General features: G+C 43.1%; 2 protein-coding genes across 9 annotated transcripts in view; one reads left to right on the top strand and one right to left on the bottom strand.

The window, feature by feature from the left end:
- The window catches only part of SPATA7 (spermatogenesis associated 7), a 53,762-nt gene extending 37,357 nt beyond the window's left edge, over positions 1-16,405 (top strand). Inside the window, exons 6-11 of one of the 3 annotated variants that reach the window (XM_077924965.1) lie at positions 2,229-2,295; positions 3,436-3,500; positions 5,888-5,941; positions 13,083-13,160; positions 14,106-14,163; positions 15,562-16,405. In XM_077924965.1, the coding sequence (XP_077781091.1) occupies positions 2,229-2,295; positions 3,436-3,500; positions 5,888-5,941; positions 13,083-13,160; positions 14,106-14,163; positions 15,562-16,029 (790 nt within the window). In that variant the 3' untranslated portion in view covers positions 16,030-16,405. The remainder of the gene's footprint in view (positions 1-2,228; positions 2,296-3,435; positions 3,501-5,887; positions 5,942-13,082; positions 13,161-14,105; positions 14,164-15,561) is intronic. The other 2 variants (XM_028718076.2, XM_077924972.1) reach the window with 2 other exon arrangements.
- Positions 16,406-20,208: 3,803 nt separating this feature from the next.
- Positions 20,209-25,663, bottom strand: part of PTPN21 (protein tyrosine phosphatase non-receptor type 21) — a 52,439-nt gene continuing 46,984 nt past the window's right edge. For all 6 annotated transcript variants that reach the window (XM_028718014.2, XM_028718034.2, XM_028718026.2 and 3 more), the window contains one exon: positions 20,209-25,125. In XM_028718014.2, the coding sequence (XP_028573847.1) occupies positions 24,997-25,125 (129 nt within the window). In that variant the 3' untranslated portion in view covers positions 20,209-24,996. The remainder of the gene's footprint in view (positions 25,126-25,663) is intronic.

The raw sequence follows: 25,663 nt of genomic DNA, 5'->3' as shown, positions 1-25,663 counted from the left end.
GCTGATAAGCGGCTTAGTGGCTTAGCGGATCAGCTGTTAAGCGGCTTAGCGGATCACCTGATAAGTGGCTTAGCGATCAGCTGTTTAGTGGCTTAGCGGATCAGCTGTTTAGCGGCTTAGCGGATCAGCTGATAAGCAGTTTAGCGGCTTGGGAAAAGGGGGGGGGGGAGGAAAAAAAGCCTGCAGGAACTCGCAAGACATTTTCGTCTTGCGAAGCAAGCCCATAGGAAATTCGTTTTGCGAAGCACCTCCAAAATGGAAAACCCTTTCGTCTAGCGGGTTTTCTGTCTTGCGAGGCATTCGTCTTGCGGGGCACCACTGCATGTTGTGGTGCAGTGGACCTGCATGCTTCCCTGCCACCCATGACTTAATATTTGCAGCCAGTGTACCGGATGCAAACTTCCCCATCCCTTTCCTCTGTCCACATACACCTCCACACCCTAGAGCAGCCTTTCTCAACCTGTGGATCCCCAGATGTTGTTGAACTACAACTCCCACCACCCCTAGCTAGCAAGGCCAGAGCTCAGGGATGATGGGAGTTGTAGTCCAACAACATCTGGGGACCCACAGGTTGAGAACCACTGCCCTAGAGGGTTTCCCCAACCCTCTGGAGCAGATTTGGGGAGGGTGCTGGGCATGCACAAAGACTGGAGGGAGGATTTCCATTGCACAAGTGGGAATCCTTGCACTAACAGAATGAGTGCGTTGGACACTGGCCTTAATCATAACTAATTTGTCCCATTAATTTCAATAGCTCCTAAATTCAACTAACTGATTTAATGTATTTATTGAAATTTATTTTCAGCCCACTTTTCATCCACTGATGCTTAGACAAAAGGCAGGCTGATGCCAGGAGAGATGCTCCTTCAAATACTCATGTTCCAACCTATTTAGGGCTTCCGTTTTAAGCTATGAATTGGACTCAGAAGCAAACAGGAAGTTAGTCTGGCTCAAAGCCATGGAATTCAATAGTAATACATAATTACAGAAACTTAATGTTCCAAAGCTCTGAATATTGAAATGTATTCACATTGCAATATATGAACTACACAAGTTTTAGAAGACATCTGAAGGCAGCTCTGTATCAGGAAGTTTTTAATGTTTGTTTTTTTATACTTTTATGTGTGTTCGAAGCTGCTCAGAGTGGCTGTGGTTTAAATTATTATTATTATTATTATTATTATTATTATTATTATTATTATTATTATTATCATTGCATTAGCAAATGGTGTACTCTGTTCCAGAGTTGAAAAGAGAGGTTGCCATATGCAGTGTCTGATCATGTCAACAGATAAGTTGGTTTGACTAAAACTAGGATACTGTGACCTGCCCAAGGCCACTTTATGAATTAACAGTCGAACTCAATTCTCTAAAGATTCAAGGTCAACATCGTAACTTGAGAACCACCATGACTTACATTGGTATACAAACCTAATTTCATTGATTGAAACCACAACAATTCCCCTGGATTTACACTGATATAAGCAAGGTAAAAAAAAACGAAGTTTCGAGCCTCAATCCCTTTCTTAGATTTGGCGTTGTGGGTACGGGAAATGTATTAGACAGTGATCAAATTATTTGGTATGCATGTGTTTTCTTCTGCGGTGAAGTGTTACTGTACATTTATGGAATTGTTTCAATCAATAATAAATTCACTAAGCACCGCTACTGCATACCCTCCATGTAATTTTAATTCTTTAATTTCCCCCCAAAATAATGGAAGATAAGCAGCAACAGTGTTGTAGGAAATATATCCAATTATTGAGAAATATGTGTGATACATGGTGAACACCCTCTTTGCCAAAGCACACGTTCTCCCAATCTAATATTTTCAAATCTTCCCATTCTGAGGGGTTGCTGAATGCTGTCAGGTCTATGAATATCTACTGTATAGCTTGTTATTCATAGGACTGAGGATGTGCCCTAGCTGAGCAACCGTAGCTATTAATATAATCTGGCTTCCTCATCTATGTTGCAATTGCCTTCAATGCTAAAATGCAGTGATAACTAAGCAGATGGATTTGCACTTTTCACCAATCAGTGCCTTCATCACACAAGCAAGAGCCTAGCTGAGATTGTCCCAGGTATCTAAAAGCATTACAATTTCCATTAGGTTTTTGTTTGTTTGTTGGAAGTTGGATGTTCTGACACACAGAAGAAGAAAAAAATGGTGTACTGTTTAAAGGTAATTTCAAGATCTGCCTAATATATCATATTACATTTTGCAGTTTTCAAGTGGCGTCTGAAGGGTCAGAAAAAAGTAATATGGCTGACTTTCAGAAGATGATAAAGGAGGTAATTCAAGTGATATATTTAAATGTATTTCAGTCAACAAGCCATTTTACATCTTAACCTTCCAAGCGGTAATAACGTTGAAATGGATCACTATTTATTTATTTTTTATTTTTTGTTAGAGCATTTATTAATTTTCCAATAAAAAACATCCAGTTAACATATCAAATCACAGTCCAATAAAACTAAAAAACTAAAATAAAAACTAAAATAAAATAAAAACCTTTAAAGCCTTAAACAACCTCAGCCCCGTATACCTGAAGGAGCGTCTCCACCTCCATCGTTCAACTGAGGTCCAGCTCCGAGAGCCTTCTGGCGGTTCTCTCAGTGCAAGAAGCAAAGTTACAGGGAACCAGGCAGAGGGCCTTCTCGGTAGTGGCGCCTGCCCTGTGGAACGCCCTCACAGCAGATGTCAAGGAAATAAACAACTACCTGACTTTTAGAAGACATCTGAAGGCAGCCCAGTTTAGGGAAGCTTCTAATGTTTGTTTGTGTTTTTAATATTCTGCTAGGAGCCACCCAGAGTGACTGGGGAAACCTAGCCAGATGGGCGGGGTATGAATTATTATTATTATTATTATTATTATTATTATTATTATTATTATTATTAATGTAACAGGCCTTGAGATGTTTGCAGATGGCCATCATATTTTGTGAGAGTAGCTTGTGGTCCTGGGGGGTTGAAGAGGAATAGGTTGCTGCACAACTGTAGGGCATAGAATCATAGAATTGTACAGTTGGAAGGGATCCCAAGAGTTACCTTATTTGAGGAATCTCAACTAAAATATGAAACGTTGGCAGGCCTCATGTTCTCATAATAAGCTGTCTGGGTTATTCAGCTCACTATTGTGTACGCTGTCTGGCAGCGGCTCTCCGTGGTTTCAGGCGGGAGTCCTTCCCTAGCTCTTCCTGGAAATGCCAGAGATTGAACCTGGAGCTTCTGCTTGCAAATGTTCTACTGCTGAGGTATGGCCCTTTCCCATACCTGAAAAGTCCAGGCGCATTGCGTTGTCCCTGGTATGGTGGCAGAGCACATGCATGTTGGGGAGGGGACAGGTTCGGTTCCAGATGTTAACAGACTACAGTTCCTTCCTCTCACTTTTCTTTTGCACCAATAAAGCAGATTCTTTCTCTGGGTTGTAGGTGGATGACAATGCAGATGATAAGGCTGATGAAATGAAGTCTTTCCCCCAGTTCTCCTCACCAAGGTACATGGCATTGGGGGGTGTGTGACAATATTCATACTCAATATTCATGCCGTTGTGCTGATGCTGGGCTTATGACCATGTCTGTGAAATCCAGAAAAGGCGCCTTTTTTGAGATTAAGGCTATTATATATTCTTAGCAGACATATTTACATATTCCTTCAAACAAAATTTCAGCAGCAAAGCTAGTAAGAGGGAAAGCGTCTTTGAAAGGAGGGGGCAATTTTGTTAACAGCAAGACCATCTCTCTCTCTCTCTCTCTCTCTACCAATAAATGGAGAGAATGTGATAAAACAAAATGGTTATTGGAAGTAACTCTGGCCCAGGGTGGTGCACCAGGAAATATTTTGGGCAAGTTGTTGGTAACAAAAGATGAAAAGGAGGTTCAAGTTCATTTGGATGTGGCCCAAATACTTGATGCCTTCATGTTTAATAAAAAGTATAACAACAAACAAGACCAGGCTAAGGGGTGGGAGTGGGAGGGCTATGAATATTAATACATATGAATAAATTTAAATGGGGCTTGTGTGTCAAATAATCTTCATTTAGTCATATTAAAAAGTGAGCTGTGAAGTAGCTGTGTCATGTGGCTGCTAGATTAACATCCCCTCTCAGGTTCCGATTCTTGTATCGCCAGACAGAGTCAGGGTTAAGGGCCTAGTGAGGAAACACCTGACCTGCCAGATTAGCCAGGCCCTGTACACCTCTGCCTCCTGAGGGCTTTGAGGCAAATTTTGTCCTGTTCTTATGCTCCAGCACCAATATGGCTGCGACATCAGATACACCATTTAAAAACTCCCAATTCCTTCTTCAAAGAAAGTCGCAGTTCTTTTCACTGGCTTTTACCATAGCTGAGATACCTTTTTGTCCTGCCCCTCCCAGACACACAAAAATACACCGCACAAAACTGAGCTACATAAGGATTCACACTTGTGCAATGCAGCTTCCCCCCCCCCCCCAATCTGTTCTAGGGGCTCCCCCAGCTCTCCAAAGCAGATGTGTCGAGGGTGCAGGGCACACGTGGAAGGGAAGAAGGGAAAGACAAATTTGTGCACTGATGTGACAGTTTAGTTGGATACCACGCATTGGGCTGTATCCAGCTAAGTTCTACTCAAGTGTAGACCCTTTGGAATTGATGGACATAAGTTAGTTGTGTCCATTCATTTGAATGGATCTGCTTCTGTATGAGTAACATTGAATACAACCCAATCAACAAAGCTGCCCTACTAATGCAAGCATAATTCCCGCCCCCCACATTCCCCCAAATCTACTCCAGAAGTTTGGAGGAGCCTCCATGACTGATTTTGGGGAGAATTGAAGTTCTTTTCCACAAATGGAAGACGGCATTGTTAGATACAGCTCAATTGTGTTTTGTTTTGATTTTCCTGATAAACCTCTTGAGTTTACAGCCAAATTCAAGCCTACTCATATTCTTGATGACTCACCTGTGCTGAGGCACAGAGGCCCCCCAAATAAAAAGGTGCCGCAGGTATTTGTGCATTCTGTGCACTCTCCGTCTGCATCGAGGACAAAAGCACTGAAATAAAATAGATTTAGTGGGTGGCATATTCGGCAACATGAGAGCTCTATGATAGGCATGCTGTAAAATCACTGAATCAAAGACCTACTTAAGGAGCATTTCCCTTTAGGAAACGAGATATTGTAAATTCAGAAGCTTATAAAAGTCAATGTACTTTTCTTGAGCTGAAAAGCAGCATTGTCAGAAGTGATTTTTCAAACTACCTTTTGTTGTGATCATGAAGGCATTAGTATGTAGAACACACCAACGGGGCCATTCATTGGATAAATTCCTCATGCTAAAAAAAATTTCAGTCTAAATAGCATGCAGGTCACGTACTTGAAGCCCATCAGACGTGGCATTCCTTGGCTTATAAGAGGTCCCTGGGCATCTTCTTTAAAAGATGGTTTTATGTGAAGGTCATTTCAGAAAGAGTTGCCAGAATTTGATGAATGCAAGAGAATGAAGCCAGTCTCTAGAATATTGCTTAACCTTATTTTCACCACAAGTGTATGTTACATTTTGAAACCAGGTTAATGGTGGTACCCCTCTTCACACGGAATCCTGGGAAATGTAGTTACGTTAGGAGGGCTAGGAATCACTAACAAAATTCTCTGCATCCTTCCCAAACCATAAATACCCAGGATTATTTAGTGAAGAAATAACAGCTAGACAGAAACACTTTACATGTGTTCCTCTCCACTAAACACATGGTAATCAGCCCACCCTCTGGCAACAGGAGCCTCCCCCTCCACATTTAGTCTATTCATTGAGGTATATATGAGCATAAATGCATGGCGGCTTTGTGGTAGTGCGTTGCCTTTCAGTGTCTGACTTCTGCTGCCCTCTCTCCCACCTGCTTGTGGCTCAGGGTGACGTCGCCGTCTTCTGCGCAGTCCCCAACGATGAAAAGAATCCAAGCTGAGTAAGTGCCGTTTTCATTTCAGCATTGCGAAAATTCTGAACGTTCAGAATTGTTAATAATAAAGCTGAACCAATAATGAGGGAGCACCTTCTGAGCTGGTTGCTTTATGCCAGGGAAGAGGAGTCTGTGGCCTGCCAACTGCAGTTGGACTCCAGATCCCATCAGCCCAAGGGTGGCAAAAGCCTCTCATGGCAAATCATTCCTTTGTTCCAGGCACTCTTTCTTTCCTTTTTCTCCTCTACTGCCCTCCACCTTTGATGCCTAAACGAGGCACATAGTGTCAGGAGAGAACCAATTGTAACCAGATCAGCACATGATGCTTCCTTATCTGGTTGATTGGTTTAAACAGTGTCTACCACTGGGACGCGGGTGGCGCTGTGGGTAAAAGCCTCAGCGCCTAGGGCTTGCCGATCGAAAGGTCGGCGGTTCGAATCCCTGCGGCAGGGTGCGCTCCCGTTGTTCGGTCCCAGCGCCTGCCAACCTAGCAGTTCGAAAGCACCTCCGGGTGCAAGTAGATAAATAGGGACCGCTTACTAGCGGGAAGGTAAACAGCGTTTCCGTGTGCGGCTCTGGCTCGCCAGAGCAGCGATGTCACGCTGGCCACGTGACCCGGAAGTGTCTCCGGATAGCGCTGGCCCCCGGCCTCTTGAGTGAGATGGGCGCACAACCCTAGAGTCTGTCAAGACTGGCCCGTACGGGCAGGGGTACCTTTACCTTTACCACTGCTATGGGACGCAGGTGGCACTGTGGGTTAAACCACAGAGCCTAGGACTTGCTGATCAGAAGGTCGGCGGTTCGAATCCCTGTGACGGGTTGAGCTCCCATTGCTCGGTCCCTGCTCCTGCCAACCTAGCAGTTTGAAAGCACGTCAAAGTGCAAGTAGATAAATAGATACCGCTCCGGCGGGAAGGTAAACGGCGTTTCTGTGAGCTGCTCTGGTTCGCCAGAAGCGGCTTAGTCATGCTGGCCACATGACCCGGAAGCTGTACCCGGCTCCCTCGGCCAATAAAGCGAGATGAGGACCGCAACCCCAGAGTCGGCCACGGCTGGACCTAATGGTCAGAGGTCCCTTTACCTTTACCTTTACCTTTACCACTGCTATGAATAAAAATTAAAAGAAACCCTGTCCTCCTTATTCCCTCCCATGCTTTTTAGGAGCTAGGATGCATCACACACAGTGAGAAAAACACCCGTAAGTGTGGAAAACGCTCCTGGGGGGACTGCAAACCCACAGTACCTCTGAGTATCTCCCGGTAGGCACATCTCTGGAATGGCATGTCCCTTCACCCCAGAGTGCCTATCTGTGACACTTATGAAAAGTGCACACAAGTCTTCTGGCATCACACAGCAAGAGGATAGAGACATCCGTAGATCTAAACTACGTTTTATTCACAGTATATACAGAGAATCCATAATCCCGTCTGTGTTCTCCAAACTCTGGCAGAAAACAGAAAGCATACAGCAAAAGCGAAAGTATAGTCCAATAACACTCTCAGACGGAAGAGATATGACAGTCTTCCGTTCCCACGCTCTTCTCAGACATCTCATGTGATTTATACTAATCACACTAACCAGCATCGGTTACGTAAAATCCTAACATCCACCCCCATTTTAGGTAATCGATGCTGCGTAAGCAAGGGCAGCATTAAATGACTTAAACAAACAGTTGTCATACACATAGTATACATCTGTTGTACCAGTTCCACCTTTGGAACTCCCTGCACCTGGACTGACCAGTTCACACCTCTGAATACCTTTCTTCCATGGGATTAGAGCTCTAGTTTTTCCTTGGTCTGAGGAAACAGTGTTGACTCTTGCAACCTTCAGGCGTGGTTTCTTGCCCTTTGAGGACAAACCCTGTACTCTGTTCAAGATCTCAGGTTCTGTAACCTGGTGTGGAATGCAAGCCACAGCTATATTTGGAACAGCTGTGTTGGCAAATCCCTGAGCATACCTGTTGGGTGGTTTACCCTTCGTAGCTCTCTCTGATCTGCTTATCAGGGGCAGGTCTTCCTTACTGACCGTCTCCTCTTTGGGAGAACTGTGACCTACAGTGAACAGTGGCCTCTCTTCTTCCAGTCCAAACGATGGTCTGGACAGTATACGTGTATTTCTAGCAATAACTGTGTCACCTGATTCAGAACTCTCAGTGGTGCTTTCACTGTCACTATCACTATCAATATCAATGTCAAACTCTACATCTGAAGTGGCAAAAATGGGATAACTGTGGAGAATATCTTTCTCCTTTCTAGCAGTGTGTTCTCCTTCCCTAGTGAGAATCACTGTATCATTGTCAGGCAATAAAACTCTGTATTGTCCTTTCACATAACCCATAAAATTGCCATGTGTACCACGTGTACTCTGCGGTGTCTCCACCCATATGTCAGACCCAAAAACTCTAAGGTGTTTGACAAAAGGTTCTCTCTGGAACAGTTTCTCATAGGGCGTACCTTTTACATCTTTGGAATATTTTCTCTTCCAAGTATAAACATTCAGCAATTCAGCCCAAAACTCTTGTGGCAAACTTGCACTTAGCAGTTGTGCTTTCATGCCCTTTTGTAACTCTGTGTTCACCTTCTCACACACATCATTGTTCCATGAAGACTCCTGGACAGCAATCTTGTGCTTTATCCCTTGTTCACCTAGGAAATGTTCAAATTCCTGTGAAACAAAAACCTGCTTTTCACCAGTGAAAAGACATTCAATTTTCACATCATGAACAAATTGCACCCTATCACAAAATTCTCTGAACTTTGTTAAAGTCTGACGTTGTTTTTCTAGCATATAGATCCATGAATACTGAGAAAAACAATCAACCGTAATACTTGGTAATACTTGGTAATACTTGGCTTTGCCTCTAGAAGGTGATAGAGGACCAATCATGTCAGCATACACTCACTGGAAAGCTCTTGTGACTACCTTACCAGGCTTCTTGCCTTTTGGCTTTGTACCTGTAACACAAAATGCATCATCACATTTCTTACAGTCATTACTGTCAAAAGAAAGTAAATAAAGTCCATCTTCTTTGTAGGCATACAGGAGATCACGCCTCTCTTCCTGTTGAAAGAAATACTAAAACCTTGCTCAGTAAGTTGAGACACAGTCAACAAATTGTAAGACAGTCCTGGAACCTAATGGACATTGTTAATCGTGGTTTGGATGCTCTCCAAATATTCTGTTCCAATCCCTGTAGCTCTCAAAGATTGACCGTCCACTTGCTTGACAGTATTCCACAACTCCTTGAAGGTTGTGAACAAACCTTTCTGCCCAGACATGTGGATTGTGGTTCCTGCGTCCACTACATAGGCATTGTGGTGTAACCAAAAGCAGGTGCTTGTGTAGGACGGGGCTTAGCACGCTCTCTGCCACCGGCCCCTCCCACTCCAGAGCTCCTTTTCGCTTCTTTGGGCTTTTGGCCCTTCCTGCAATTGCGTTGAAGGTGTCCGATGGCCCCGCACTTGTAACACCGTGTGGCCTTAAGAGCAACCGCTCCCTCCTCCCTTTGAGCAACCGGAGGGGGGGCTTTCGAAGCTCCATTCTCCCCCTCACTTGCCCCAAATGCTGCTTGTCTATCAGCCTCTGACAGCAGCATAGAACAAATCCTCGTCACGGTGAGGTCTGCAACTGGCAGAGCTACAAGCTGTGACACAACAGTCGCGTACCTCCCATCTAGGCTGAGGATAATCAAGAGACAGAAAACAGGTTCCGAAAAATTTAAGTTCCTCTGCATCAGCTGACCACGCAGATACTTCAACTGTGTGAGATGCTTTTGGAGGCAATCTCCAGCTTTCAACTTCAAATTAAAAAGCCGTTGGAAAAGCAAGAAAGCACTCCCTTCTTTGAGATGAACATCTCGTAAAGCCTGCCACATCTCTTGTGCGGTGGCTAAATCCCGGATATGAATCAACTGATCATCAGACACAGACAGGGTGATTAGTGCTTTTGCCTGCCTGTTCTGGTCACGCCATACTCTATCTGGCTGCAGTGGGATCGGGTCTTCAATCACATGGAACAGCTGCTGCCTTACAAGAACGGCCTCCATTTTCTGTGACCACACAGCATAATTGTCGTCCGATAATGGCGGACACGACCGCAATCCGACTCCTTGCTTGGAATCCATTTTGGCCTTTTACTTGCAGCCAAAAGGTCCCACAACAATTTCTACAGCAGCAAACAGTCTCCAGCAAGCTCGGGCAAACTCCTGGCAATTAAGGCTTGCTTATCTCTCCGAGGTTTATTGCCCTCATAAATCAAAGGGTACTCACACAGTCCGACGGCAAACAGCCAACTTCACTCTTCTCCGGCAGGAACGCAGCCTCGACACTATAGGCACCCCCGGAATGAAGACTTGCCGTCGTTACTCCAGAGTAGCAAAGGGCACTGGATCGTCAAACCATCCTCTTTGTGGAAAACGCTCCTGGGGGGATTGCAGACCCCCAGTACTTCCGAGTGTCTCCTGGTAGGCACGTCTCTGGAATGTCCCTTCACTCCAGAGTGCCCATCTGCAACACTTCTCTTATGAAAAGTGCACACAAGTCTTCAGCAAGAAGATAGAGACATCCGTAGATCCAAACTACGTTTTGTTCACAGTATATACAGAGAATCCATAATCCCGTCTGTGTTCTCCAAACTCTGGCAGAAAACAGAAAGCATACAGCAAAAGTGAAAGTATAGTCTAATAGCATTCTCAGACGGAAGAGATAAGACAGTCTTCCGTTCCCACGCTCTTCTCAGACATCTCATGTGATTTATACTAATCACACTAACCCTAACAGTAAGGTGCCGTGCGAGATGGTGGGGAAAATACCCAGACACTTGAATCTAACTCTGTACACATGAGGGGAAAGGAGTGGGAGTGAACATGCAGCTCTGCATTCCAGCACTTTGTTGCATGAGAGAATTGTGTACTTTAAACACAGGCTCACACACCTCCCTTTCTTTGAGGAATAAGAACGACGAGCATCACAGCATAATTAGGCATTGGTGTGGATCACCCAGCTCACACAGCATCATCTGCTTCATGGTGGAGATGCGATGGTATGCCCGCTCCTTCACCATAAAGAAAGGCATGTCACCACACGATAAAGCAGCTTTCTCCAACCTAGGGTTCCCAGATGTTGCACTACAACTCCCATCATCCCATGCTCATTGGGCTAGGGATAATGGGGTTTGTAGTCCAGCTGAATCTGGGAACCCAAGATGGAAAAACTGTCTGATTCTTTCCCTGCCCAAACAAAGCTTTAGGCTGAGCCAGGGAAATGGTGTTAAGAAGTCTCCCCTATCCCAGCTTTACCACTGATTTTGGGGAGGCTGTTTGCATTCTCTTTCTGTCTTTCAAAGACATCTGGGCTGCAAGACACAATATTGAAAGGCGTTCTATTATTCCTCGGGAGGCACTGCAGGAATGTAGTATTATAAGCATCAACGTGGGGTCTGATCAGAATGCCAAGTAGCTGGAAACTTTCCAGCCTCTATATGATTTACGGCGGGTGCAAAGGAGCCTGTGCCAGAGCCTTTCAAGGTGTTCACGATGCTCAGCACCCTTCACTCAGGCAACAGCTCCTTCAGAGATGCCATTTCTGTTTATGGAAGGAAATTTAGCAGCCCCTGTCAACAGATTTGCATACTGATGGTTGATTACTTCTATTAAGTGTTTGCGTCTCCCCGACGTTCGTTTGCATCTGTTTGCTTACTATTTAGACATCTGAGCAATTAAATTACATTCCTGTGACTTGAAATGTTTTGTCTTGTTTTATTAAACACGTTTGTTAAAGGATGGGGGGGGGAGAGATATAATAACATTATAAGAGAAGACTGAGTGGGAACAAGGGAGGGAACAGCCTTGAGGTTACCTGCTTCTAATGTGTGGGGAATTGCATTCCCATTTGCCAGTAGGTTAATCTGTTAACTCCTGAGTACAGAAGGTTTAGAAGAGTGGATTCTGTTGTGATCTAATCTGTTAGGAGGCAGGGTTAAGAACGAAGGCAGGTGCCTGATAACAGAAATCTGGCCCAATTAATCATACATGTTTTTGTTGATTAATTGATTCACATTTGTGTATGGGGTTTGTGTTCTGAAGCCATAAAAAGAATTCAAATGTGAAAGCAAATAAAATAAAAAGAACATTCCTTGTTTTTAGGTGATGAGAGTGTGTCTTAGTATAGGCGCCATCTCAGAATAGGCGTTCCCTCTTGCGTGAGGGAAAAAGCAGAATGCCTCTTTTACAATACAGCTTGCCATCTTTAGGGTGTATTTTTTTTTTTTTACAGTTTAGTTCTTTTATTAAAGAACTTCTTTAAAAAAATCTGCTGCCCAATTAATTGGTGCATCTTTAGTCATTCAAGAAGTTCATTAATCTAACCCATTTACAGCACACTTCTACTCATGTCTGACAAGGTCTGTTGGATTAAATGAGAGCTACTCCCAGGTAAAGTGGGTTAGGATTGCAGCTCATTATGGAAGCAGAGGGTGGTATTCAACTTATGTAGAGCAGACCCATTGAAATTAACGGGCCCAGTCTAGTCATGTTCATTAATTTCATTCCCTAAAACTTTGTTGAGTATTACCCATCTAACCCCAGCAGCTTATCAAGTTCAAATTACTCATTTTAAGCTTGATAGCTTTATATGGCTGCATATTGAAACTACATGCAGGTCCTGCTTACCAAACACAATGAGTTCCCTGGAAATCATTTGTTAGGGAAATGTTCACATAACAATTCCACAATTTCCATTGATTCCCATGGGAACATTTCTAATCCGTGATTTCTCCAATCTCTCTCTCTCTCTCTCTCTCTCTCTCTCTCTCTCCCCCCTCTCTCTCTCCCTCTCCCCCCCCCCCCAAAGTTTCTTTCTGAAATGGCTGCAGCCAACCAGCAAAGAGATAAAGGGGAAACTGATTTGCCTGATCTCTCCTGCTCTCTGATTTGTCTGATACATCTGTTTGGATATCTGATTCCTTGCAGGGTTTATAGGGAGGTTTGGGCATAATTTTTACATAGTGAGCAGGCAGGACCTGCATATATTGGACATCCTTTGCTTCTAATGATCTCCAGCCTAAATTTATCGATAGCTATCTTTACATCTATATAATCTACTGCTTCAGAGAGAGATACATATTGGCTTTCTTTTTTCCTCTGCAGAGAAGAAGAACTTCTGTATTTAAATTTCATCCAGGACATAACAGATGAGATTCTTAAGCTCGGATTGTTTTCCAACAGGTTTGGATATATTTGAGGTTATTTTATTTTTTCCAGCGATGCTGTGAAAAGCATTATATAAGTGATTGGGAGCTGAAGTGAAGAGGTCTGGTCAGGCGTCTAACAGACAAGAGGAATCCAAAAACAGTTCTATAGGAAGGATCCAGCAAAACTACTTACGTTTTTCCCCAAGGATCCTGCAGCCCCCTGGAGCAGGTACAGGGGGCTGCAGAAGGAACCAAGAATCACCAATAATTGCTTGCCCCCTGCTTTTCAGTCATTTCAGCCTCCACTGGATCAAAGTGTGTTGTATTAGCAAAGGGAAATAATTGGACATGACCCTTTTCTCTCTTTTTTTAGCCATTTATATCCTGTCCTTCCTTCAAAAGGAGCCCTGGGCGGTAAACATATCTGCAATAAAAATGCAGTGGGGAAAAAATAAAATAAAAACATATTCAAACAGTCAAAGGGTGTTAAAAACATCTAAAAGCAGTTAAGGGCAATTAAGCATGTAAGGAGTCGTGTAGCTGAATCACCTGTCCCCAAAACAGAAGCATTTAAGCAGGCGACAGAAAGAATACATGGCACATGCCTAATGTCAATAGGCAGGGAGTTCCAAAGGACATTTTCTGCCACCCTAAGGCCTGACTCCTGATGAATGCAGTATGGAAACTGCAGGGCACTTGTAGAAGTGCAAGTTCTGCCGGTACAAGTGACCGAGTCAATTATTGACTTTGTTAATAACTTTTTAAACTTTTGCTTAATGGCATTTTATTTTATTGAGAAATATTCCTGGCAAAGAATAAATAAGAGAATCTTAGCTGCTTCTGCTGCTTCTTTTGCTTCTTTCTAGAAAACACTTGTAAATGTTGGTGTTTAGACAACTTTAGCAATTTTTAAAAATGGTTTCCTTCAGAGAAAAGGCCAGCACCTTCATTGCAAAATGTTTCTTCTTTTTTCAAAAAGGGCTCTGGAAAGGTTATTTGAGCGTCACATAGAACAAAATAAGAGCCACCTGGATGAGGTATGTCCTGTGTATACAAGGCCATTTGATAAGGCCACATAAGATTAACACAAATGCTGTTGTTATCCTGTTCACTGAGTACACCCACTTTGCTCTTCCCTGGGAATGACCAGGCAAACAAACCACAAAGAGCACGATGACCCAGCCTGAGGTTATTTTGCCCTAACAAACCTTTATTGCTAAGTCAGCAACAAACCGTGGCTTAAGGCTGGATGGCAATTGTGGGTTATTATGCCAAAACAAACAGGTTAGGTTTGTAGTTTATTTACCCACTTGAGCAAAGCAGGTGCACATGGAGCATTCGTGAACAAACGTGACTTACTAACTAAACCATAGTTTTTGGCTTTGCATTAAATGCATAGACAGCTACTGACTGACATAAGCACTTGGCTCTGTGAATCTCTTTTTTCTTCTGTACAGTAGAAAATACACACACACACACACGTAGAGAGTTCCATATACACGTTATATAGACCCATTTAAGAATTTGTACTGAACTGTTCATTCTTGGATGCATTATCTTCTTCTTTCTTTGCCGATCACTCGTAGCCGAGTAAGATTGTCTTCCATAAACACGGTTTTAACAGTGAGTCCGTAAGTGATTGTGGAGGCCAATTCTGGATCCACACATCCTTCCACAGTGGGGACATTGGTTTCCGGGCGGGAGTTGATCACGGTGAAGGTTTGCCAAACATGCCTTTCTCTTAGCACGTTTCTCCCTTTTGTCCTGAGTCTTCAAAGCCCATGACACCTTTGGTAAAGGCTGTTCTCCAACTGGAGCGCTTGAAGGCCAGTGTTTCCCAGTTGTCAGCGTTTATACTACATTTTTTTAGATTTGCCTTGAGAGAGTCTTTGAAACTCTTTTGCTGACCACCAGCATTACGCTTTCCATTTTTAAGTTTGGAATGAAGTACAATGGTACCTCGTGTTAAGTACTTAATTCGTTCCGGAGGTCCATTCTTAACCTGAAGCTGTTCTTAACATGAAGCATCACTTTAGCTAATAGGACCTCCTGCTGCTGCCGCACCGCCGGAGCACAATTTCTGTTCTCATCCTGAAGCAAAGTTCTTAACCCGAGGTACTATTTCTGGGTTAGCGGAGTCTGTAACCTGAAGCGTATGTAACCTGAAGCTTATGTAACCCAAGGTACCACTGTAATTGCTTTGGAAGATGATAATCATACTTTGAAGCGAATGCATTATAACAGGGAATAAGTAGGTTTTTAAAATATATATTTCAGTTTCAATTACCTAGAAAAGCCTGGGTTGAAAATGACCTATTTGATTATCTTTCTGATAGTTAAAAACAAAACCACTGTACCACATATATAAATTACAAATAAATAGATCTAAAATTGTTTTTCCGAACTCTCGTATTATTTCCTCCTTGAAATCTTAGACCAAAATGCGCCACCTGCTGGAGATTCTGAAAGTAGACTTGGGCTGCAGCAAGGAGGAAAAGCCTGCAGGAGGCTTGGACATGTTTGGTCTGCGCAGGCCTGAGCCAGCTGAGCACCGCCAACATCGCAGCAAAGCTCAAAGACAAAACAAGCCAGCAAAATGTGAGGTGCTGTTAAAAGCAGTGGATTTAAATGAAAATGATCCCGTACACAGTGATGACTCTGAGAAGGCGGAGGGCAAGGCTGGCTTTCCCCCAAATCTGAGCGAACCAGTGAGCGTGGGGCTGGATCCTTCCTCCTTTGTGGTCACCGATGAAATTGCAGATACCTCGTGCACGTTGCCGCCGGCGCTCAGCTCAACCACCTGCGACGCTGACTTTGAAACGAGCGACTCTTTGAGGGAAGTCGACGAGCTCAAAGAAAGCTTTGCAGAATCCCTCCCCATCTCCACCGACAACGCGCAGTAGAACTAGCAGCAAAGCACCAAGCCAGCCAGCGGTGCAGATATCTGAACTTTGCAAACTAAATAAAACGATAGCAAATGATTCCCCCCCCCCTTAAAAACCTTCTCTTTTGGATGCACTCGTAAAAAAAGGGCCCGAGTATTTTACGAATCAGGCTGTAGCGAACTGAGTCCTCTCACACACACAGTAGTGGGCAGCTGACATGTAATGAAACATAATGGGATTAACTGCTGAAAACTCTTGAATGTAGAACTTTTCTATATATTTTAAAGGCAGGTGTGATTTATTTATAAGATTTATTTATAATAAATGAATACAACATTTGCAACGGTAAAATACAGTCTTCAAATTGATCTGCCTGCGCTATGTAGCCATTTGTTTTAACACATATGCCCTGGCTCAGTGATTTCATAGAATCATAGAATCATAGAGTTGGAAGAGACCACAAGGGCCATCGAGTCCAACCCCCTGCTAAGCAGGAAACACCATCAGAGCACTCCTGACATATGGTTGTCAAGCCTCTGCTTAAAGACCTCCAAAGACAGAGACTCCACCACACTCCTTGGCAGCAAATTCCACTGTCAAACAGCTCTTACTGTCAGGAAGTTCTTCCTAATGTTTAGGTGGAATCTTCTTTCTTGTAGTTTGGATCCATTGCTCCGTGTCCGCTTCTCTGCAGCAGCAGAAAACAACCTTTCTCCCTCCTCTATGTGACATCCTTTTATATATTTGAACATGGCTATCATATCACCCCTTAACCTCCTCTTCTCCAGGCTATTTCTCACGGCTGTATGAATTCCAGTGCAGAGTTTTCCGAACCAGGGTTGTTGCGTTTATTTCGGTGGCTGCAATGCAATGCCCAAACAGATGTGTGGTACCGTCAGCTTTGAAAGCATGGATCAGCGATTGTAGGGGCTGAGTCCCAGCACTCCACCTGACAGCAGGTGATTGGCATGATGACATGTGTTGCCCATCTTTTGGTGGGACCTATCCTTTCAGGCAGCAGCAGGACATATCACTGCTGTGCATGTGACAAGGGCATAAACATACTGCTAATGCAGATATGTGCAATATGCTTCCAGATTGATCCCAGCTCCAACCAGCCCAGGGTCCAATAAATATTTTCTACAGCAGAAGTTTTCATACCTATCACGAAGTATTCCAGCTCTGACATGAGGCTGTCACTAAGAGCTTTGTAGTCACAGAACATGTGGGGCATTAATAGCGTTGAGAGGATAAGGGGGTAATGGAGCTAATTTTGCTAGGCCTTCCCATCTCTATCCAGAGCCGCAAATAAGCATGCACAACTAATTGAGGGTACCTAGTGCTGTTTACAGAAGAGAAAGTCAAGAGGGTGAGGATCTTCAGTGCCTGCATGCAATTCTGATTCCTTTTTCTTCTGATGCATGCAAAGTCATAATACGGGTAATGAAATAATAATAATTATTATTATTATTATTATTATTATTATTATTATTATTATTATTTATTATTATTATTTATACCCCGCCCATCTGGCTGGGCTTCCCCAGCCACTCTGGGTGGCTTCCAAAAAAAATATTAAAATACTGTAATGCATCAAACATTAAAAGCTTCCCTAAACAGGGTAAGGGGGAAATTAGCCATTTCATTAGTCTCCGAATATCAGCAAGAGTTTGGTGGTGTTTGTTCAGCTTGCAATTGTGTGTATCCCTCACAGTACCCATCCCATTCTTATTCTAAAAGATTAAAAATTGTTTGTTATCTGTGTCTTAGTTGCTTAGGCAGTATCACTTTTCATACACCCCCCCCCCCCAATTTGGTCCCAGTTTTTTAAAAAATAAATTTTATTAGAGTTTGTAAAGAGAAATACAAAACTTAATATCAAATATCGCTTTTATTCAACGTTAATCTGGATAAGATAAAAACATAGAGAAAGAGAGGTGGAAAAGAGCTTAAAAGAGAATGAATACATAGTTCTGAAACTAAAGAACTTCCAATTCTTCATCTGTCCACTATATATATAAGCAATAATCACTTCATCCACCCCAATATAACACCCAATAAAACCACTTTGGCCCTAGTTTTTTTTTAGGTTTGGTTTACATACAGCTGTGTTCTGTTTTCTGTATTTGCCTTTATTAGTACTTTGTCCTTTGTGTTCATAAATACTTCTGCGTCCAGTGGAGACTGGACTAAATAGCTGGAGATGTGAGCATGAGTGCTGATTCCCTCCCTTCCATTCTAAAATAGTCCTTTAGTCATACACTGACTAATAAATAAAGGAAGTCAAACATAGATTTCATTAAATAGAAGTAAACGAAACAGAATCATTAAAATATGGTATTTTGGGCTGCATCCGATCATTTAGCAACATGAACTGGACTTGACAAATGCTTTCCTTTTAAGAACTTTAAATCACAGTGAAAAATCTTTTGTTTTCCTTTACTGGACAGATGAGCACAGCGGCATTCTCAGAAAGAAAGAAAATGGCGCTCTAAATTTAAATAAGGCACATGGCCCCCACTTTACCACTGCTAATAATAATCTTGTTGAGTCACACACAAATAATGTCAGACAGTAGCAAGCTGTTCGGCGAGTCCTCCAAAATTCTTCCCAGATGCTTTGTTCATTAAGCACAAGATACCTTAAGTCCTGGAAATATGCAGCACTGTAAATAATACCAAGTTGCTATGTCTAGGGTGACAGATGTTTGGTTTATATTTGGGTGTTTGTCTGCCACTCACAGGCAAATAATTCTGGAAATGGAATTAGTCAGAAATTGAATTAGTGGAGTGGGTTCGGGTTCTTTTTTTCCAGTAGTGCTACTAAGGGCCAAACTGTATTTGAAGCACGAGATCTGAGTTCAGGTTCAAACAAGGGTGTTGTTGCTGTTTTCAGTTACTAGCAAATATCTTCTCCAAACCAGGCATGCAGATGTCAGTGAAAATAAATTGTATTTTCTTTGCTATTAAGAGACATCAGAAACAATATGGCGGAAGTTCTGCTCAAGTGAGTAACACATGCATGACCCCTGGGGTTCCTTCCAACTCTACAATTCTAAGAAATGAAAGTAAGGGTTTGGCAACAGTAGGTCACCCACTGAAACCACGTCAGCAGCAGGTGGGGCAGAGGCAAAAATGGCTAGAGGCATGAATGTGCATTTTAACTTTGTATTGTAAGCTAGCAGAGACCATGTAACACCGATCCTGAAATACTTACATTGGCTCCCAGTACGTTTCGAAGCACAATTCAAAGTGTTTGGTGCTGACCTTTAAAGCCCTAAACCAGGCATAGGCAAACTCAGCCCTTTAGATGTTTTGGGACTACAACTCCCATCATCCCTAGCTAGCAGGACCAGTGGTCAGGGATGATGGGAACTGTAGTCCCAAAGCATCTGGAGGGCCAATGCCTGCCCCAAATGGTCTCGGCCCAGTATACCTGAAGGTGTGTGTCTACCCCCATCGTTCAGCCTGGACACTGAGGTCCACCTCTGCGAGAACTGAGGTTACAGGGAACCAGGCAGAGGGCCTTCTCGGTGGTGGTGCCCGCCCTGTGGAACACCCTCCCATCAGATGTCAAGGAAATAAACAACCATCTTTCAGAAGGGATCTGAAGGCAGCCCTATTTAGGGAAGTTTTTTATGTTATCAAACATCAGGAGATGCCCAGAGTGGCTGGGGAAACCCAGCCAGATGGCCGGGGTATGAATATAAATTATTATTATTACACACACACACACACACACACACACACACACACACACACACACACTCCCCTCTATGCACCATCCAGGGGTGCATTTTAAGAATTCAACAACACATTCCAGACAGGAAAAAGAACTCAGTGGTATGTCTAAGGAGAGTCTCGAGGGCCTGCTAGAGAGGCTTAGAGGGCCACATTTGGACCATGAGCCTGAGCTTCCCTACTCTTGATAGAGCGAGCCAGCCATCCAAAGCTCCAAAGCAAACCTCCCACTAGCTAGTTTCCTTCGGCCTTTACCAACTGTAGGAGAGCCTTGCTTTGGGATCCTTTGTTCCCTTCACTGGATTGTCTGGCTAAAATATAATACAGCAGTAAGCAAGTGCAATAAACACCAATCCATTTCTGGCATCTGCTTTCGGGTTACGAAACCATTTGGACCGCACTTAAAAGATGCTTCCTCTTAAAACATTTCATGCAGCAATAAAACAAAACCGGTATGTAAGCGCTTCAAATATTTATTTCCATGGCAAAAATAGACTATGATATAATTCATTTCACATATATTACATATCAAAGAAAAACAAGCCTTTCTGTCTATCAAATACAATTTGTACATTGTTTTACAAACCCCATTTCAATTGTACAAGGTTTAAAGCTGAAGAAATTTTACATTTTTTACAGTACTGATTGAGAGAGACACAAAGCAGAGCAAACTTAAAAAAGAAAACAACATTTAGCTTGATGCTAGAAAAATAATACTTGAGTAGGAGACATGTGCTACTGTTAAAGGAAAGAAATTTATAAATCCCTGTATACTGGCACAAAAAACCGACGTGGAAACAAAGCCCAAAATCCAGCATCTTTCACTCACATACAATTAAATCTGAGCACCCAATTAAGGCCAATGAGATGTTGAAGTCTCCAAATCTCAGGAAACCTTGCAAGGTCAACCGACAAGCTTCTAGCCCTAGACAGATTCACACATTTCCAGAATGGCATGGGAACTGCTTCTTTGTGGTCCAGTCTTCCACTGTGGTGGAATCGTGCCTTTAATGATGGTGGTAGACTGAAACTCCCATCATCCTTGACCAATGGCCATGTTAGCTGGAAATGATGCGAGTTGAAGGTCCAGCAACATGGAAGGATCATGCACAAGACATGGTTCCTTCCCACCGCAAGCACAATACTGGTGTGAGAACAAACAACATCATTTGCCTTACCCATGTAGCCCCTACATAGAAACATGACAGGAGCAGCTGAGAATTGGATATCTTTTTTGGGGGGTGGGGAGGGCAATTCCAAACTATAGTAGGAGCAAATGAACACAGACTCACATCCTACCTAGATTAAGCCAGCAGCAAAGTTAAGTTTTGGGTCTAAGAGCCGTCCAAGAAAAGGAACCTCACATACCTGTTTTGACAAAAGTTTTCTTACCTTTAGTAAGAAAATGGGTTAGATCACCTGACTGGTCATTTTCCTTCCAGAATCATCCTTAAGGTTCCATTTAGATCAGTGGCGTAGCGTGGGGGGTGCAGGGGGGGCCGGCCGCACCGGGCGCAACATCTGGGGGGGACGCACTCGCACTCGCAGCTCTCTGCCCCTACCTGGCTCACTCTCTCTCACTGCAGTGCTGGCTGTGCGAATCTGATCTGAGCCGCCGGGTCGCCGCCCACTGTGGAGGGGGGGTGCTGACTGTGGAGGGGGGGTGCTCGAGGGGGGGGTGCTGCCCCGGGTGCTGACAACCCACGCTACGCCACTGGTTTAGATTGTTTCAAACACCCTCGACACATATTGGGACATTCCAGTGAAATAAGATGGCAAGCAACTTCCCTTTATTCATTTGGGAAAATTTTCTTTTCAAGCCGTTTCAGGAGGGAGTTTAGCGTGACTAAAGCAGCTGCAGATCTCTATCTCTCTCTCACACACCAGTTTTCTATTTCTTGCTTAATCTGTAGTAACTGGGTCAAACACTACCTCATTTAGCACCACAGGTCTTTTTGGGGGTGGGAAATTGTGGCACATTCTTCACTTCACAAGACAGCATCATGTCAACGTACGTTTTGGCTACACATACCAAAACAAGCAAACAAACCACTTCGATTCAGGTTCACTGATTTAGCATGTTTGAGATACGAAATGCAGCTTCAAGGAAATCAGAATAATCGAAAAGGCCAGCTCAGGATAAGTGGGGAAGAAACACCCCCCCCCTCTCCATTCAAAGCAAGAATGCTCTTTGCTCTTGCCAGAGTTCTAAAACATTCGCTATTACAGCTTGCATTTCTGCCCATCCCAAAACGTTTGACTGTACAGAGACAGAGGAAAACCAAGGAAACTGCAGTAAAAGACCCACTTGGAGAACTCCCTTTCCCATCCCAAAGTCTTGTACATTTTCAAACTCCCCACCCCTACCTTGCACCTCCTATTTTTTCCATCCCAAACCACTTCTGAAGTTTCCTCAGTTTTCAAAAGCAACTTGCCACGTAATCTAAGCAATGGTTTGCAGGGCAACGGGCTTGCTTCAGGGAGAGACTTGAGCCTCCATTGGTAAGAGTTCTGTGATTCTCTGTGTTGTGCTTAGCGCAGACAGTGCAATATTGCACCATAAGGTGTTTCTGAACTGCACATATCAGAGGGCATGCTTAGTTACGAGGAAGCCAAAGCAGGGCCCTCCCTTCCTCCTTGTGCTGTGCAAGTAAGGCAACCAGAGGAACAGAGTCTCAGTCCCATTATACAGAAACTATTGCGCCAAACTACATCTCCAGGGAACATCCGATACAACTAAGAGAGGAAACTCAATCAGAAAATTTAAAGCAAAATATTAAAATATTTATAGTGAGATTGACCATTGGCTCTCCAGATGGTGCTGGACTAGAGTTCCCAACAGCACAAGCTGTCTGGCCAATGGGCAGAGACTTTGGGAGTTGTAGTTCAACATCTGGAGGCCCCTCGGTTATCCAGCCCTGCTCTATGGTCTCTTGACTTCCCGTAAGAAGAAAGCCCTTCTGACTGCTATATTGTGCATTCAGAACAGTTCCAAATCCCTCTGTGCTGTTTTCCCTGCCTAAACTCATCCCACCTTTCAATGTTGACATATGGGACCGGGCTTGAGGGAAAGTTTTCTGGAAAAAAATGCTACATTTCCGGAATCTATGAATAAAACGCTGAGTCAAGGAATTCAGCCCAAACGCCACAAACTCAAAACTTGCAGAAACTGCTGTTGGTGGTCAACAGCTAAAGGCTGGCAGCAAAATTAGCTCATCCATACTGACTTCAGACAGAGAAATGACCAACATAACTGAGTCTACACAATGTAAATTAGCAGTGATATCGAAAGCAGCCAAAGTTTTCGGTCCAATGCTCTTGGGCCAGCTCTAAAACATGACGCGAGACCTAATGAGATTCTTCAAGGTATGCCATAAACCTCTTTGGACAGTAGTTTAACCTCATCTTACTGGGGGCTGTACACAGCAAGGACAGGTGCGGTCAAAATTCGAAAGAAAAAAAATAATACCTAGAGGCATGTATCTCACACATGGATCAATTTAATTCCTGACTAAAGAGCTCACCACAATCCCAAAAGCACAGCCAGAGGTGCTTTGAAACAGCTTATTTACTAAATAAAATAAGTTTACAGTGTAAATGCCTGTAGAGAGAATGTGCACCTCTCCATTTTAAGCAATTATGGGAAACCTGTTACTTTTGTATGCCTTCCATAGCCATCCAGTTAGAACATTTGCTGTTTCTGGTTCTGCAAGTGATTGCGGACCCATCAAAATGCATACTCCTTCCTTCCTATCTCGTTTCAACCTCACTGAAGGGATGTGACCCAGGAAAGGGAAGGAAACAGGCTGCCACAGCACAGACTATGAACCTAAGGTACTTTTTGATTTCCTTGACAGGGGGACATAAAACCAGAAGGGTTAATACTGCAGCCTCTCTGCTGAAGCATGTAAACCAGTAACCCACTCTCACATACATGTTCCTCTCACCCACTGATTCCATCTTTAAAAACTTTTTCTAAAACAAAAAGTAAAAACGACTTAGTAATGGGCATGTTAACCACTTAAAACATACTAGTATGTTTCCCTAGATAAATAAGAGCCAAGAGAGTGCTTCAATTTCACCGGCATCCACCTTGATTTCAACCAGTAGTAGCAACCAGTTTTCAATACATATATTTTTAAAAGAATAATACTGAGGATATACTTCATTAATTTTGGAGCTTCTGGGCGCTACATAGCACAAAAAGGCAATGCCTTTTCCCCCCTTTTGGCCTAGAACTGTAAGCAAAAAGCGTTCTCCTTTTCTTAGCTTTAAAACAAAAAAAAGTGCCAGCTGTAACCATTCCTCCTTACTTCTTCGTTTTTTAAACCTCGCATTCTTTCAAAACAGACACTGTTCTTGCTCATTTTATGACACTTCAAACTGTACGTGTCACTGTCACTTCCCATTTCTTCCCACTTCCCTCTGCACATTATAAACCAGCGGACTCAAACCCCTTCTTTTCCCCTTACATATTATATACTCTGAAATATTGCGCTATTGGGAGTTTTTAGAATAATACAAAAGAAAAAGTTAAGTACAAAAAAGTAACTGCTTTTAAGTGCCATCTTCTTGCAAATGCTGGTTCCAATATGAAATCTGTACATTTCATGAGCGTCTTAAAGTATATATATAAATATATATTAGCACTGATTTAAATACAAAATTAAAAGCACAGTGATGCCGTTTGTAACTCCAGGGTGGTAGCCAACACAGTCATACCCAGAGAAAACTCACAGAAATAATAGAATGATTTCAATGGGTCTATTCTGAGTATACATAGCTTACTGCTCTCAGTTTGCAGGGCACATGTATTTCCCACATGATGTATCTAAACATATACATGAATATAGTTTCAGGGTTTTCCCTCTCTTCATTCTAAAAGCGGGCTTTAAAAAAAAGAATTAAAAATTATCCATCCTTGGTTTTCAAAATGGTGATGTCTTGGTAGGATCCACACTTATTTTGCCTTCAGTCACACAGTGTCAGAATTACACGAAAAGCACTGCATCTCAGTACATTATTTAAACACACACACACACACACACATTCCTTTCTTGTTCCAACTGCACACAAAGAAGAAAATCCATCCACCCCAAAGTCTTGCTCTGCAGAAACCAGCGAAGTCACTGGACTTGCACTCAGCATCTTCAAACCAATCCAGAAAGGTTGCCCCGGCGGAAGGCAAAACTGCTTTTGTAAACTCTTGCAAACAGCGAGACTTAGGAAGCGGAGTAAGGAAGGTTTATATAAGCCTCGAACTCTTAAGGAATTGGATGAGGACTCCGTAGACAAACGTGTATTGGCACAAGGTCTGCACCATCATCATCCTTTGCTGTCTTAACATATCCAGCATTCTTGGGATGTCCAGTGGCTGCAAAAGAAAGATCAGAATGGAGAATCATCATGCCTGCAAGTCTATAGGTTTCTGCCCCAGACAGACAGGCACATTTACAGACATTTACAGCTTGGGGATCAGTTAACCTAAGGAAGGGAATGGAAGGAAAGACTCATGTCCCTTTCTTGCCCTTGCCTGTACACTCCAAAATGCCTTTCTGGAGGGCCAGAGGGGAATTGCCCAAAGAGTGATACCCTAAGACATGTTAAAGAGATGCTTCTCATCTCTTCTTCCTACTAGCATCCCCCTCAACCCAGGATTTTTTTGGGGGTGGAGGTGTCACAGGTGAGTGTAGGAGAGGACAAGAAACCGTCCTTCAATGCTATGAACTGCCCTGAGATCTACAGATGAAGGGCGGTATACAAATTTAATTAAATAATATTCTCAGAAGAAATTAGTTTCAATGTGTTTCGTTGTGCAGCACTATGCATATCGTGTACATAGACTGTAAATAATAGAAGGTGGTGAAAAGTATGCTTTGAAACCTTTGGCATAAAGTTAGTCATTCCCAGAT

The sequence above is a fragment of the Podarcis muralis genome, chromosome 1, assembly GCF_964188315.1.
Source record: "Podarcis muralis chromosome 1, rPodMur119.hap1.1, whole genome shotgun sequence".
Taxonomy (NCBI): domain Eukaryota; kingdom Metazoa; phylum Chordata; class Lepidosauria; order Squamata; family Lacertidae; genus Podarcis; species Podarcis muralis.
The sequence above is the reverse complement of the archived record's forward strand: the minus strand, read 5'-3'. Positions and strand labels throughout refer to the sequence as shown.